Source organism: Exophiala viscosa, assembly GCF_022695815.1.
Source record: "Exophiala viscosa unplaced genomic scaffold EDD37scaffold_4, whole genome shotgun sequence".
Taxonomy (NCBI): domain Eukaryota; kingdom Fungi; phylum Ascomycota; class Eurotiomycetes; order Chaetothyriales; family Herpotrichiellaceae; genus Exophiala; species Exophiala viscosa.
This window is the reverse complement of record NW_026944356.1, coordinates 867,637-881,657: the sequence shown is the minus strand read 5'-3', so window position 1 is coordinate 881,657 and position 14,021 is coordinate 867,637. Positions and strand designations below refer to the sequence as shown.

Here is a 14,021-nt window from a genome sequence, read left to right as displayed (position 1 = left end):
GCCTCGGAAAAGAGGACGACGAATTCCTTGGCACCAGTGATTGTTCCACGGCAAAAGTGCTCACCTTGATATCTAATACTAACGACCAGTGATTGTTCCACGGCAGCAGTTCTCACCTTGATATCTAATACTAACGACCAGTGATTGTTCCACGGCAGCAGTTCACACCTTGACATCTAATACTAACGACCAGGGCTTGTGCGTACACCGGCCGAGGTGGAGCATTTACCCTTTACCACACACATCAACCCGCATCGAGCTTGACCATAGTTTGAGGTTACCCAAAGTTTTACACACATGACCTTTCCTGCTCTTGACTTCAACTTGGAGACCGAAAGCGCGCATTCTCAGAATGAGCACCATCCTCGTGCCCACGATGACCACGATCGACTCCACCTCCGGTGGCCATGATACCAAGACGAAAATGCAGTATCTTGACCCAGAATCTACGCTCATGCGCAGGTACCTCACGCCTGGGTCGGCCTTCAACACGGCTAAGTTCGTATGGACGGATGTGAATGTGCGAGATGCACGGCCTATGCGCAAGGATTTCAGTCTTGAAAGGAAAGGCTTTACCCTGGTTGATCATGCATCCAAGGTACACTTCCAACCCCGCGTGCTGGACTTGAACCGAGCTGATTTCCCTACGTCGTACCTCTAGGTGTCCGACTGGGACGATACTGAACAGCAAAGTGGAATTTATTCGCGCGAAATTGAGCAACTCATCACTTCCATGACCGGTGCGGACAAAGTCTACGTCTTCGAACCGACTTTGCGTCGAGCCATCACCAACTCGCAATATCAACCCTTTGGCAGTGAAGTGCATGTCGACTACACGAGACAAACAGCAGAGAACCTCATCTCTTCATTTCTCGCCAAGGACAACAAGCAGATGACAGACTACAGCCGCTATCAGTGTATCAACGTGTGGCGAGTTTTGAGCGAAAGCCCACAAGACTACCCTCTCGGCATGTGCGATGCGACCTCTGTTCTCTCGGGGGACTTTCGTGAAATGAAGAGGATCCGGGTCGACACTTTACCGACAGGGCTGGACGACCTCCCTCCGCAGGAGCCGCCTCCAGATACACCCGCTGCGGATATGTTTGAACATAGAACACAACACAGTTGGTGGTTCTTCAGCGATATGGGGGTCGACGAAGCCTTAGTATTCAAGTTGTACGACTCCGATCAAAGCGCCAAAGCTCCACGGTGTCCCCACACAGCTTTTCAGGACAGAGTGAGAGAAGGAACCAAACCCAGGGCAAGCATTGAAATCAGAACAATAGCATGTTTCAAGTAGAGGGGACACAGAGGATGCCATTCTTGATCTTCAGGTCGTACATCAGTCGCCGATGCCCCCCACTATGATGAAAGGACATCAACTTACATCCAGTTGCCCAAACAAATGCTTCCTTCTCCTTCATTCCGTTCGGGCACCCCTTGGGAATGGCTTGGGATGCCAGATTTGAGGTTGCCATAATTCACTTCTCCTCAACTCGCCTCACCTTCTGAGGGAGAAATCTATGTTCATCCAGGACGAAGCTCCCAGTGCCCTACAACAGCGACCTAGATGGACATGATCGGTCAGAAGCAGTTGGGGGTCCTGTGGCGTTGACAAGACTCGCAGGATCTCGTCTCACTTAGAATATCTGAAGATGATAAGTAGCTTAATCGGCATTAGAATTGGCCATGCAGATCAGGCAACAGACAGTATTTTAGTGGTCTTCGTCGCCCATGGCCCTACGGTGGGGAGTCCTCATGTTCCAGGCGCGAAACTGCATGAGCGAACTTTCAGTTTTTGCCCTGGCACCACGTCCAGCTTGAAGTCTGGGATTTAGCTGAGCACTGAGGTGGTGATGGACTTTTACGGTAGACCTCGGATATGGGAAGTCCAGTTGTTCTTCCACATCGGCTCCACAGAGCGCTAGTCCCCAGAGTGTGGCAAGCCTGGCTTCTGCCCACTTGCCGGTTCCCAGACAGTGGAGTTGGGACATCCAACTTCGACCACACGTTGGACCCAACATGTATCCCATGCGATGCCAACAACTTATAGCTCCCTCGAGGGGGGAATAGTGCTGGCTTGTGGCTGCTGGCCGTCGCTCTCGCACATTTAACCCTTGTGGCCGCCCTTCAACGATGGTACGGGGGTGCACCCATAGCCTCGCATAATGTGAAAAAACAGTATTATGTCATCACGGAAACTACCTGGTGCAGCCTCTTATCTATCACTCTCATTGCCCTCCAGCGCATTTTGTGAGTATGTACGTGCACATATACCTGGGACGGCACAGGCAAATAGGCATTGGTTTCCCTGGCAGGTCGTTGGCGCAGCACGTGCAGGCTTCGCTGAGGGTGCTGGGGACTATGTAGGGGCTACACCGCTCTCCCGGGGGACCTGTCCCTCCGAATATATAGGCTTTATCGAACGCCTTTCCCGGCGTTGATACAGCGTGATTATATTCAACGAATATTTAATGTATCGAGAAAGAGCTTTATAATCGATAAATATCGCTGGGTCGCTTATAGCCGCTTCGGCTATCCGCCGTCGTTCGGGTATCTTAATCCGTAGGGGCTCTAACTTAAGATTAGGGATATTCGTCTCGCCTAAGGTACTCTTGATCTATCGTTAAATCGTCTCTATAGGAGCCGTATTATTATACTCCTACTAAATACGCTTTAGTAAAGCTCGCTCTTCGACTCTAATAGTACTATTAAGTATTCGTCTTAACTCTTAATACTCGTTGTAGATCGGTTCTCCGATCGCTTATTCGTAGCTCTCTAAACTTCTAGAGAATAAGGCGGCGAACCCGATCCCGTGTCTCGAGAAACTAGAGAATCGATAGATATTATCGAACTTACTAGCTCTACTTCTCTATTAGCTTTCTCGGCCGGTTTAGATCGCGAAGACGACCGATACGACTCGCTAATTTAACGGTCTATATATCGGATTCTCGGTTTCAGAATATATTCTAAGTACTATAGCGAAATATACGAGATAGATAGTTACGCTCGAAGATCGTAAAAGATTTAATATAGTCTAAGGCTAGGTTATAAAAGACTAAATTAGAATTAGAGTTATCTAAGCTTATAGATATATTAGGATTAACTCTTCTTTATACGCTTCGACTTTTTAATAGAGCTTATATACTATTAGTAGTATTGCTTAAGATACGGCGAAGATAATATATAGTTAGGGTTTATAGGTAGCTTAGCGTCTCGCCTAGACGCCTAATCTAGATCTAATAGACGTTATAGATTAGGACTTTATTTATCGACGTCTTAACGCCCTCTCTAATAGCGATAGCTCAACGAAAAATAAGTACATTCATTATATCTTTTCTTTACGGGATAGACTAGTATCCTTTATTACGCCGCGCTCGTAAGCGGAATAAGACGTTAAGTAAATTAAGATCGAGTGGCTTAAAGGTCGAGTTATCGAAGGCTAAGCTTATAATATAGGTAATAACGTAAAAGATTAGATTATTGTCTAGATTAAATATATATATCTTCTTAGATAGTTATATTAGTATTATTTAAGTATATATCGATATCACGAATCCCGAGACAGTACGGTATAGCATGGGCACTACGCAACCTAACACACGGCGGAGCATGAGCACGACGCAACCCAACAGCTACGCCGAGGATCGGAGGATTACGTGGCTTCCAAGTAGCGATGTCGCTCACATGCTAGTAGCATGCGCCTCCCCTTCAAGTAGCTTGCTCTGCCCCTGAGAGACTGATGTTCTCTCATGCTTTGAGTCTTGTACCGATATAGATCAAAGGAATACCTATTAGTTCAACCTATCGCTGTACTCTACCTATTCAACCAAGGCTATCCCTAACATTCTTAAAGTATCTCCCACCGAATCGGTCGGAGTAAGCGATACGCACAAGACACGATGGCTCCTAGCACTCGTGGACAAAGTCAGACCGGTGGCGTTAACCCGGGTTCTAACACCACTGAAAGAGCAACACTAGGAGACCATCACGAAGAGGAGAATGCGGGTCCTACGCGAGGCGCAGAAGAGACCCCTACTCCTGATACGGAGCTGAATACTAACGAACTCCTTCGCCGTGAAAACGAAGAGCTAGTTAGATTGGTTACTAGACAACGCATGGCTACGGATAATCAAGCCCTACGCGATGAGCTCGCAGGGCGAGACCTAATGCAGTATGTAGACCTCGCTGGTACCACGCTACCGTCTCGTAAGCGAGCCCATAGCACCACCGACTTGGACGAGCAATACCTAGCTAAGTATATTAAGCTTACGCAACCCCCTAAGTTCGACGGAAAAACTATCGAAGGGCTTCGCAAGTATAATATAGGCTAGAAAAAGATCTTCAAGCCTATAAGGAATATCGTAGTGGACTAGTATAAGCCACGCATTAATATCGTAGCTACTTTCCTAGAAAGTCGGGCGGAAGAAGTATAGGATCGAGATAACCTATCCTTCAACACCTAGGAGGAATTTATCGAATACCTCAAGAGCGTCGTTACGACGCCTATAATTCGTAAGAGCCAAGCACTTATGCGGCTCGTAGAGACAAAGCAATTAGCGACCTAATCTATAAGGGAACTCCTTACTAGAATCGAGATAATCGAGACCGATATCCCTACAATGACAGAGGACGAGAGCAAGGCTTGGATATTAGTCAATAGCTTGTCGCCTACGTTGCGCGCCGAAGTTATGCACGAGAATAAGGAGATCCTCTCGCGTAAGTAGGTCCTTAACTCGGCATAAAGACACGAAGATATTATTAAACAACGCAATAAAAGCGAGGCTACTAAGGCTACCCCAATTTAGGGGTCAACCACTACTAAATCCAACTCGCGTACGACCTATGCGGGGCGCTCGCGACTTACATCCGACTTATAGGGTAGGAATAATACTACTATTGAGAAAAAGGAAGAGAAGAAGATCATTACGGGTCAAAAGTTCAATGGTACCTATTTCAACTACGGCAAAGTTAGGCATAAAGAGGTCGACTATCGCTCGCCTAAAAGGCTAGGCGTAAGCGGCTCGATAGCGAAAGATCATGGCTAGGCAAAAAACTAATGCCTAGTGCGTTGAGTGCCGCCATAGCGCTAGGCCTACTCGATAACGAGCCAAAGTCAGCAGAAAAACCATAGTCACTAGTACTAGAAATTCAAGTTAATACGCCAACGGGCCCTCGGACGCTAAGCGCGCTACTCGATAGCGGCGCGCAAGCGAACTTCATATCCTAGCTATTGGTCGTAGAGTTTAGTCTAGAGCCTATGGAAACAAAGAGACGAGTACGCACTATTATAGGCCAAGCTATTCGAGTATACGGCGAGCATCGTCTCGATACGTATACTACGGATATATAAGGTGAACGCAAGGAGCACGCGACGACCTTTATAGCCATAGATATCTAGACCCACGACGCTATATTAGAATACCCGTAGCTTAAGATAATAAACCCGCAAGTCGACTAGGGGTCAAGGACTTAGTCCTATTACCCGAAGGTCATAAGCGTGTCGCTTAAGGATCTTATGGGTGACCCCGATAGTCTCACTATGGGAATGCTTGTTGTATTACCCTTAGGCCTAGAACGAAGGCTCGAAGACGGCGTAACGCTTGCGACTATGGAAGAAGGCGAGGTTGACCTACCTAAAGTATACTAAGGCTACGTCGATATCTTCGAAGAGCCCTCGGCTAGCGCCTTTAACGAGGGTACGAAAACAAGACACTCGATACCTATTAAGGAGGGCGAGACTATACCTTATGGACCTCTCTACCCCCTTAGTAAAGTTAAACTCGAGGTCCTACGGGAATATATCGAGAGTAGCATACGAAAGGGATAGATACAACCTAGCGAGTCGCCTACGGGTGCTCCTATCTTGTTTATGCCAAAGAAAGACGATAAGCTACGACTCTATATCGACTATCGTGCGCTAAATAAGCTAACCATTAAGAACCGGTACCCGCTATCGTTGATTCTAGAGGTACTAGATCGCCTTAGCGGAGCTAAGGTATATATTAAGCTAGATTTACGGGACGCTTACTATCGTATTCGCATTATAGAAGGAGACCGCTAGAAGACTACATTTCGCACGCGATATGGCCACTTCGAGTACTTGATTATATCGTTTAGCTTAATAAACGCACTAGCGTCCTTCCAAGCTTATATCAACGAGGCTCTATGGGGGCTCCTCGACGATATTTGCGTAGTATATATAGACGATATACTTATCTATAGCAGTAGTCTAGAGGAGCACGAGAGACATATGCGACTCGTATTGGATAGGCTAAGGAAGTATAGACTCTATATCAAACTGTCGAAGTGTGAGTTCTATACGGAGCAAGTTGACTTCCTAAGCTACCGTATCGGAGTCGTAGGCGTATCGATAGATCCTAGTAGGGTGGAAGCTATTGAGGAATAGCCTACCCTAAAATCGTATAGAGATATTTAGGTCTTTCTAGGGTTTACGAACTTCTATCGAGGGTTTATTTATAAATACTCGACGGTCGTTGTACCTATTATAGACCTCCTTATCGGTATAGTAGTAGGGAAAAAGTTAGGACTATTCTATTAGCTAGCGAGCGTAGACTCTACGTTTCGTATACTCAAAGAATGCTTTATGCAAGCGCCGATACTAGCCCATTTCGACCCGGAGAAGCAATCTCGAGTCGAGGTAGACGCATCGAGCGGTACTATCGGGGGTGTACTCACACAAGCGTATAAGTCGCCTACGGGACGCACGCAATAGAAGCCTATAGCGTTCTTCTCTAGGAAAATGAATTCCGCTAAGAAGAACTACCATATAGGAGACGGTGAGATACTCGCTATCGTCGAGGCCTTCAAGATATAGAGACATTATCTCGAGGCGCCTACGATAAGCACGATAGTATTCACCGACCACGAGGCTCTCTAGGGATTTATGACTACTAAAGTCTTGAATCGACGTTAAATACGCTAGGCCGAAGTGCTAGCCGCATACGATTTTCATATTCAGTGGCGGCGGGGTAAGGATAACCTAGCTAATGGGCTATCTCGTCGCCTAGACCATATGGGCCCGAAGGAAGGGCCCAGAGAAAATCTACTAGCAGAGTTGCTCAAGAAGCGCTTGCTAGACTTAGACTCCTCGTATGCTAATTACATACGCGTGAAGGGCGACGTTGTCGTTAGAGTGCTAATTAGGGAAATGGTTCAGGGTAGTAGGGAATCTACTGAGAGCGTATATAATACTATAACGCTACCACCCCCTAAGACCCTAGAAAGAGAAGTCCCAAACGAAGATAAGTAGCCGCCGAGTAGGGAGCGTACCCGTTATAACGAGCTTGCTACTCGTTTAAGAGAGCTTTAGAGGCTGGATCCTTGGTGCTAGGAGGCTTAATAGACTAGCGACCCTAATAGCTATATTTCCAAGAGTCCTTTTAGAGGAATATGGAATATAGACCGTGAAGGTATAGTGCGAAGAGTAGGCGCCGCCTATATGCCTTAGGACTCGGCCACAAGGTAGGAAATTCTCCGAGTTAACCATGATGACCCCTGGTTAGGTACTCACTTTAGACGAGCCCGCACATATTCCGCTATCTCACGGCACTATTGGTGGCCGTAGTTAAGAAGCGAGATACACGCATATATTGATATATGCGATATCTACTAGCGAATAAAGGTCCTACGGCACCGGCCTCATAGTCGGCTCGAACCGTTACCTCGACCTATAGGACCTTAGTAGGACATCGCCATGGATTTTATCGTGGGCTTACCGCCGTCGATACACAACGGACACGTAAACGATGCGATCCTTATTATCGTCGACCGATACTCGAAAATAGTCTCTCTTACGCCTTGCCGTATAACGACTACCGCCGAAGGGCTCGGATAGATTATCCTTGAAAAGGTTGTTATAAGGTTTAGAGCCCCTAAGTCAATCGTAACCGATAGAGGTATAATCTTCACGGCGGTATATTGAGGCTCACTATACTTCTACCTCGCGACTCGTAGGCTCTTCTCTATAGTATTTCACCCTTAGACGGATAGATAAATCGAAAGGACTAATTAAACACTAGAGTGTTACCTTCGTTATTATGTCAATTATAGGTAATCGGATTGGGCGGAGCTACTCGCCAGCGCCGAGTATACTATGAACGTAGTACCTAATGCTACGATATAGGAGTCCCCTTTCGATAAGGTCTTAACCTTCACGCCGTCGTTACGCATAAATCTCGTACGAGACCTAAATGAAAAGGCTCCTAAGAACATTATAGCTAAACGAAGAGTAAAGGCTTTAGCCGAATCCCTCGCCGCTACACAAGACGTAAGCGAGATAGCAAGCGTAGCGCTTAAGAAAGAAAGGCTATACAAGTCAAAGCACTACGACAAAAAGCGAAAGGATAAGTCTTTCGATATCGAAGACAAAGTTATGCTTATAGCCAAGAATATTCGTACGCTCCGCGTAAGCAAGAAGCTTGCGAACCAATTCTTAGGACCCTTCTCTATCGTTGCGAAACACGAAAAGAATATATATTAATTAGAACTTCTAGCTAAGTATAGTAGACTACACCATACTTTCTATGTCTCCCTGCTAGAAGTATATCGCAAGCGCTAAGGTGTTGAACCGCCAGAGGCTATCGACATAGAAGGCGAGGCGGAGTGAGAAGTGGAGGAGGTCCTAGATGTTCGAACTCGAAAACAAAAGGGCAAACCGTACAAATAGTACTACGTTAGGTAGAAGGGCTTCTTTAAGATAGATGACATGTAGGTGTATAAGGCAGATATGCTTCACGCAAGCGAGGAGATTATACGTTTCACAAGGAATAAAGAGTGAAGGAAGAACTTTTCATTCGCTCCGTAGGCGGGGCGCACGTAGAGCGTACGCTACCCGCGAGTAAGCACTAGTGTCGCCTCTTAATTACACTATGAACAAAAGCAAAAGCCATAGACACCCATCAACCTCGTATAGGGGAGAGCCGGGCACACGCAAGAGGAAAGCAAGGATTGAGCATGCGATAAGTAGACGCCGCGCAAGCGCAACGCCTCAATACAGAGGCCGAAGATGGCACAAGCCAGAAGCCACTAGAGCCTACCCTCTAACCACGCCTACTAGAAGCAAGCGCTACTTTAGCTCGTCACTATCGTCAGAAGATTGCTTATCAGCCTAGCGCGGAGGTTCTAGATTGGCCTGCACATATGATTAGCAAGATATACGTATGTAACATATAGGCTCAACTCACAGCACGAGCATTGGTCTCGCCCAAGAAGCGAATAGCCTCTAGAATCCGACCAAGAACAACCACTAACGCGTCGCTTGCGCCACCCATACTAGTCGGCGAAGCACCGCTAGCGGCACGACGAAGACCACCCTTGACCGGAGTACTAGGAGTTTGGCTCTGACTTAAAGTCTCGGCGCTACTTATACGAGCATTAAGCGCGTCGGTAGCGGCTTCTATATCTTCCATAGTGAAAAAATTATCGCTAGCGACAACACGATTATTCATCATCACTAATCGCTAAGCGGCTATTACGAGAGAAGTATAAATCTAGCACAATATAAGCAGGCGATACGCCTAAGTGTCCTAACAACTTATTAGAACACAACCGGTAGCACTAGTACGATTGCCTTTTGCACAATAGGCGTAGCGCACGCGACCCATAGGAGTCACGCAATCGAGTGTAGTGCCCGTAGCACCGCCCTTGTTTCCTTTCTTTGTTATTAAACGACGAAGGCAACGAGAACACGGCAGCTTGGCGCCTACGACACGCTTGCTTGGAGTTGGCGGGGCGGGAGGAGGATTAGGAGCAGGACCTACTTCCAATGTTAACATGTCGCATACGAGAGCATACGAGAAGCAGAACTCACGCTTGGGACGACGGCCACCACCGCTAGCGCCGGCTGCTGCTCTAGGAGCAGTAGCGACATCAGCCACTATAGCATAGTCAGCAAGAGACAAGCATACGATAGGCACGCGATATACTTATGACGGTCGAGATTCACGCGCCAGAAAAGGGAATCTTTGTATTGTGAATTTGCTATAGCAAGTCAGTCGCTTGCGACTCAAACGCGCTAAGAATTCTAACCTTTAACCAACAAGAAGGAGGAATATAAGTACTAGCTACAATACACATAATTAGCATTCATAATACGTAAGCGCAGAGCGTAAGAAAGGATTACTACTCACCTTAACCATATAAGTGTACTAAGGAAAGAAAAGAAAAAGAGAAATCAAAACAAATATTTAGGATATTGATATCGTAGTCAACTTTCCTACGGCTTAGCGGATAGAAGTAGGCGAGATACTCACGTAAAGCTTTACTACATTTACTTGTATATTAATTATTACAAGACTAACGCCCCTCGGCCGCAATACCCACCAATTCTGAATTTCATAACAATATAGTACAAACAAATCTATATATTGGCCACACTTGCGCGACGCGCACAAGGATACTACGACACGCTTATAGAATTTGAGTTAGACATAAATAATCGCATGGTAATGAAACACAATTAGTGAAATAATCGTGACGTAGGCTGCACGCATACGACACGATGGATCAGCTAAAGCGGCTAAATGTTTTGCGTGGGACCGCGCTTTTCGAGGACGACAAAGCCCTGGGGAAGGGGATAATGTCACGAATCCCGAGATAGTACGGTATAGCATAGGCACTACGCAACCTAACACATGGCGGAGCATGAGTACGACGCAACCCAACAGCTGCGCCGAGGATCGGAGGATTACGTGGCTTCCAAGTAGCGATGTCGCTCACATGCTAGTAGCATGCGCCTCCCCTTCAAGTAGCTTGCTCTGCCCCTAAGAGACTGATGTTCTCTTATGCTTTGAGTCTTGTACCGACATAGATTAAAGGAATACCTATTAGTTCAACCTATCGCTGTACTCTACCTATTTAACTAAGGCTATCCTTAATAATCGAATTTATACTCTCGATCGTTTTCGCTTCTAACGCGATTTCGTCTTCGTTAGTTTTACTCTTAGTCGAAGTATATCGATATTAATCTTGGCGTTCTTCTCGATATAGAGATCTAGGTCGCGATAGATTAAATTAAGTAGAGCCTAAGGTCGAGACTCGATAAACGCCGTTAGTAATAGAATCGTCGTTAATTTAAGGCGTTATCGTTCACTAAGGAATACGTTAATATTCGAAGCTTAGTAGTAACGAAAGACCTCGACGAAATCGTCCGCCTCTGAAGCGGCTTTTCGATTTCTATATTATTTAGGCTATACTCTTTCGTTAACGTTCCTTCGAATAAATTAGTAGCTTTAATAGTGAGCTCTAAGTTTCTCGTCTAATATATTTTAATGGGGCCTTACTACGAAGATCTATCTTATTATTGTTGGATTTATTCGATATTAAGTCTATATAATATATAGTTAATTTAGCTAACGCTAGTAAATAATTATTGTAATAGTCTTCTTACTCGTATAGATTTAGAGTAACTAGTATAGAAAGTTCTTTATTCGAGTCGTGGTATACTCGCGTAGAGTCGATTTCAGATCGATCTAGAATAGACTATAATATTTAGTAAAGCGTTAGGGTCGATTTAGCGTAATTAGAGAGGCGATACGTACTCTTTAAAGAGACGCTAAATCTATTCGACGTAGTAAATAGTATTTTCGATATATAGCGTAGTAAGATAAGTTTCGGATAAGGCTTTATTATACTTTTACTTTAGTAGGTCGTATAGATAGATATTACTAACTATACGACTCGGTATAATTCTCTCGACCTTAAATTAAATACGGTCGACTTCTTTCGACGAGGTATAGCGATCGAGAAAGCGAAGAAAAGATCTAGATCGGAATAAGCTATATCGACCGTAGGAAAGGTAGCACGACGAAAGGGTCGTTATTCTAGGCTCCTTCTCTTATAAGCGTGGTCTAGGTTTATATCGCGACCGTCAGTAGGACGAGAGCCCCACCTAAACCACGATAAACGAATCGTCGGCGCTAATCCGAGGGGGATAGCCCACACTAAACGAGCGTTTCGTCCACTACGCGCGAGTGAAGATCATCGCATCGAGAGGCAGACCCGGTAGATGAAGAGAGATGTTATGAATCGCTCCACTAGGGTGTCACGAGACAAAGGGTTCCTGAGCAGGGGGAAGTATCAAGGTATAGTAGCAAGTGAGCACGCTACTATATGAGCGAAACTAATCGATACTCAAACGTATAGGTATAATCGTTAACGAAGTTAACTATATAGGAAAGCTATGGACTCGTTAGTCGTATATATAACTAGTTTTTACTCTATAATCTATATAATCTATATAATCTATATAATTAATATAAATTAATAGATTAAGTAAATCGAATAAATTAGTATTACGTAACTTAGCCTTATTATTAGTAAGGCTATACCTTTAGTAATCTTATTTATTAGTAACTCGTATTTAGTGGCGTTAATATCCCTTGATCTAATCGTAGGTTAGTTCGTAATACTTTCCTCTTTTTAAAACTTATTATTATCCTTAATATATATAAGCGTAAGTCTTCCTCTCTTAGTCTTAGGCTCTTCTTTACACTATAGTTAATAATACCTCGTTAAGTCGATCGAACGCTAAAGCTTAGCTTAACTAAGCGTTGTATCGACTTAGCGAATACTATTAAGTTATTTATTTTTCTTGTTATAATTACTTATTCTAACTATACTCGTTTAAGCGATATATTTATTTCTCGAAAGAGCGTTCGATAAAATATTCTTATTATATTCTTAAGAATATAAAATATAATAATTTCTTTTCTCTAAAAGAGTTCTAAAAGATAGTAAATAAGAAGAAGTCTTTCGAGGAGAAATCCTATCGAAAACAAAAAGAAATAGTATATCTTCGTTATATATTAACTAATACGAAGTTTAAAGATTCTTAGCTTTAAAACTTAGTAACTTATTTAGAGGAGATTCTTTCGAGAATAACTCGTAAGGAGATATAGACTCTTAGTATTCTTAATAAATAGCTCCTTAACGAGTCGAGGGCTTTCGTTAATTTAGATCTTTCTTAGTTCGAGATTTTTATAAATAATATAGTAAATTAAGATACTATATTTAGTATTATTAGAGATAAGATTTCTAAGTAAGTAAATAACTTTTCTTTTTATAAGTAATATTATATTTTACGGTATTTTCTATTAAAAACTCTCTTAGATAGTAAGCTTACGATCTATAGCCTATATTACTTTAAAGTCTTTATTTAGTTCTTTATAGTATAGTTAAATACTACGTAAGGTTCGATTCCTTATAGAATCTTTTATATATTATTATTTTATATTTAATAAAATAGTAACTTACGATAAAATTCCCTTTTTTTTTTTTAGTTTTTTAGGTCTTATATTCGATCCTTAATAGTATTTTTTTATTTATTAATATTTTATATTTCTTAATTTTTTATTAAGAATTCTTCTTATTAAAGTAATTATAAAACTTACTTTAGGAGAACTCTTAACTTAATTCTTTATAGTATAACGATTTATTACGTAAGATTTAATTTCTTATAGAATTCTTTATATAAAGTTAGCTATAACTAGTAGTTAACTTTATATATAATTTTTTTTTACTTTAGGGTTCGAGTCTTAGTAATATTACTAAATTATCTTTTTTATTAAGTATTCTTTTAATTTTTATATATTTTCTAAATTGTTATATCCTAACTATTTAATTAGGTAATACGATTTCTTATCGATAAGTTAATAGTCTAATACTTTCTCGATATTATATATTGATTATTATATTTCCTTATATATTAGTATTATTCTAGTTTAGTATTTAGTAGTACTTTCTTAATAAGAGATTTATAAAATATTAAATAAATATTTATATCTTTAGGTAAATCGATTTCGAATATTACTATTTTTAACTTCTTTTTGATTTAGTATAGTTTAATTTTAATATAGTTTATTTTATCGCTTAATCGTTATATTTTAATATTTTTTCGTAAGAGATAAACTATCTTTCTCTTTTAGAAGTCTAGTGTTAGGAATAGCATACTAGCCGAGCCGCCCGAAGGCACAGGCCCTAAGGGCACCTATAAGGCACAC

General features: G+C 42.8%; 1 protein-coding gene across 1 annotated transcript; it reads left to right on the top strand.

The window, feature by feature from the left end:
• Positions 1–352: 352 nt before the first annotated feature.
• EDD37DRAFT_649271 (uncharacterized protein) lies at positions 353–1,300 on the top strand (the record flags this gene model as incomplete). Its single annotated transcript, XM_062818118.1, has 2 exons — positions 353–598; positions 662–1,300. 2 exons carry the CDS (start codon positions 353–355, stop codon positions 1,298–1,300), a joined length of 885 nt encoding a protein of 294 aa, XP_062670820.1.
• Between the last annotated feature and the right edge of the window lie 12,721 nt (positions 1,301–14,021).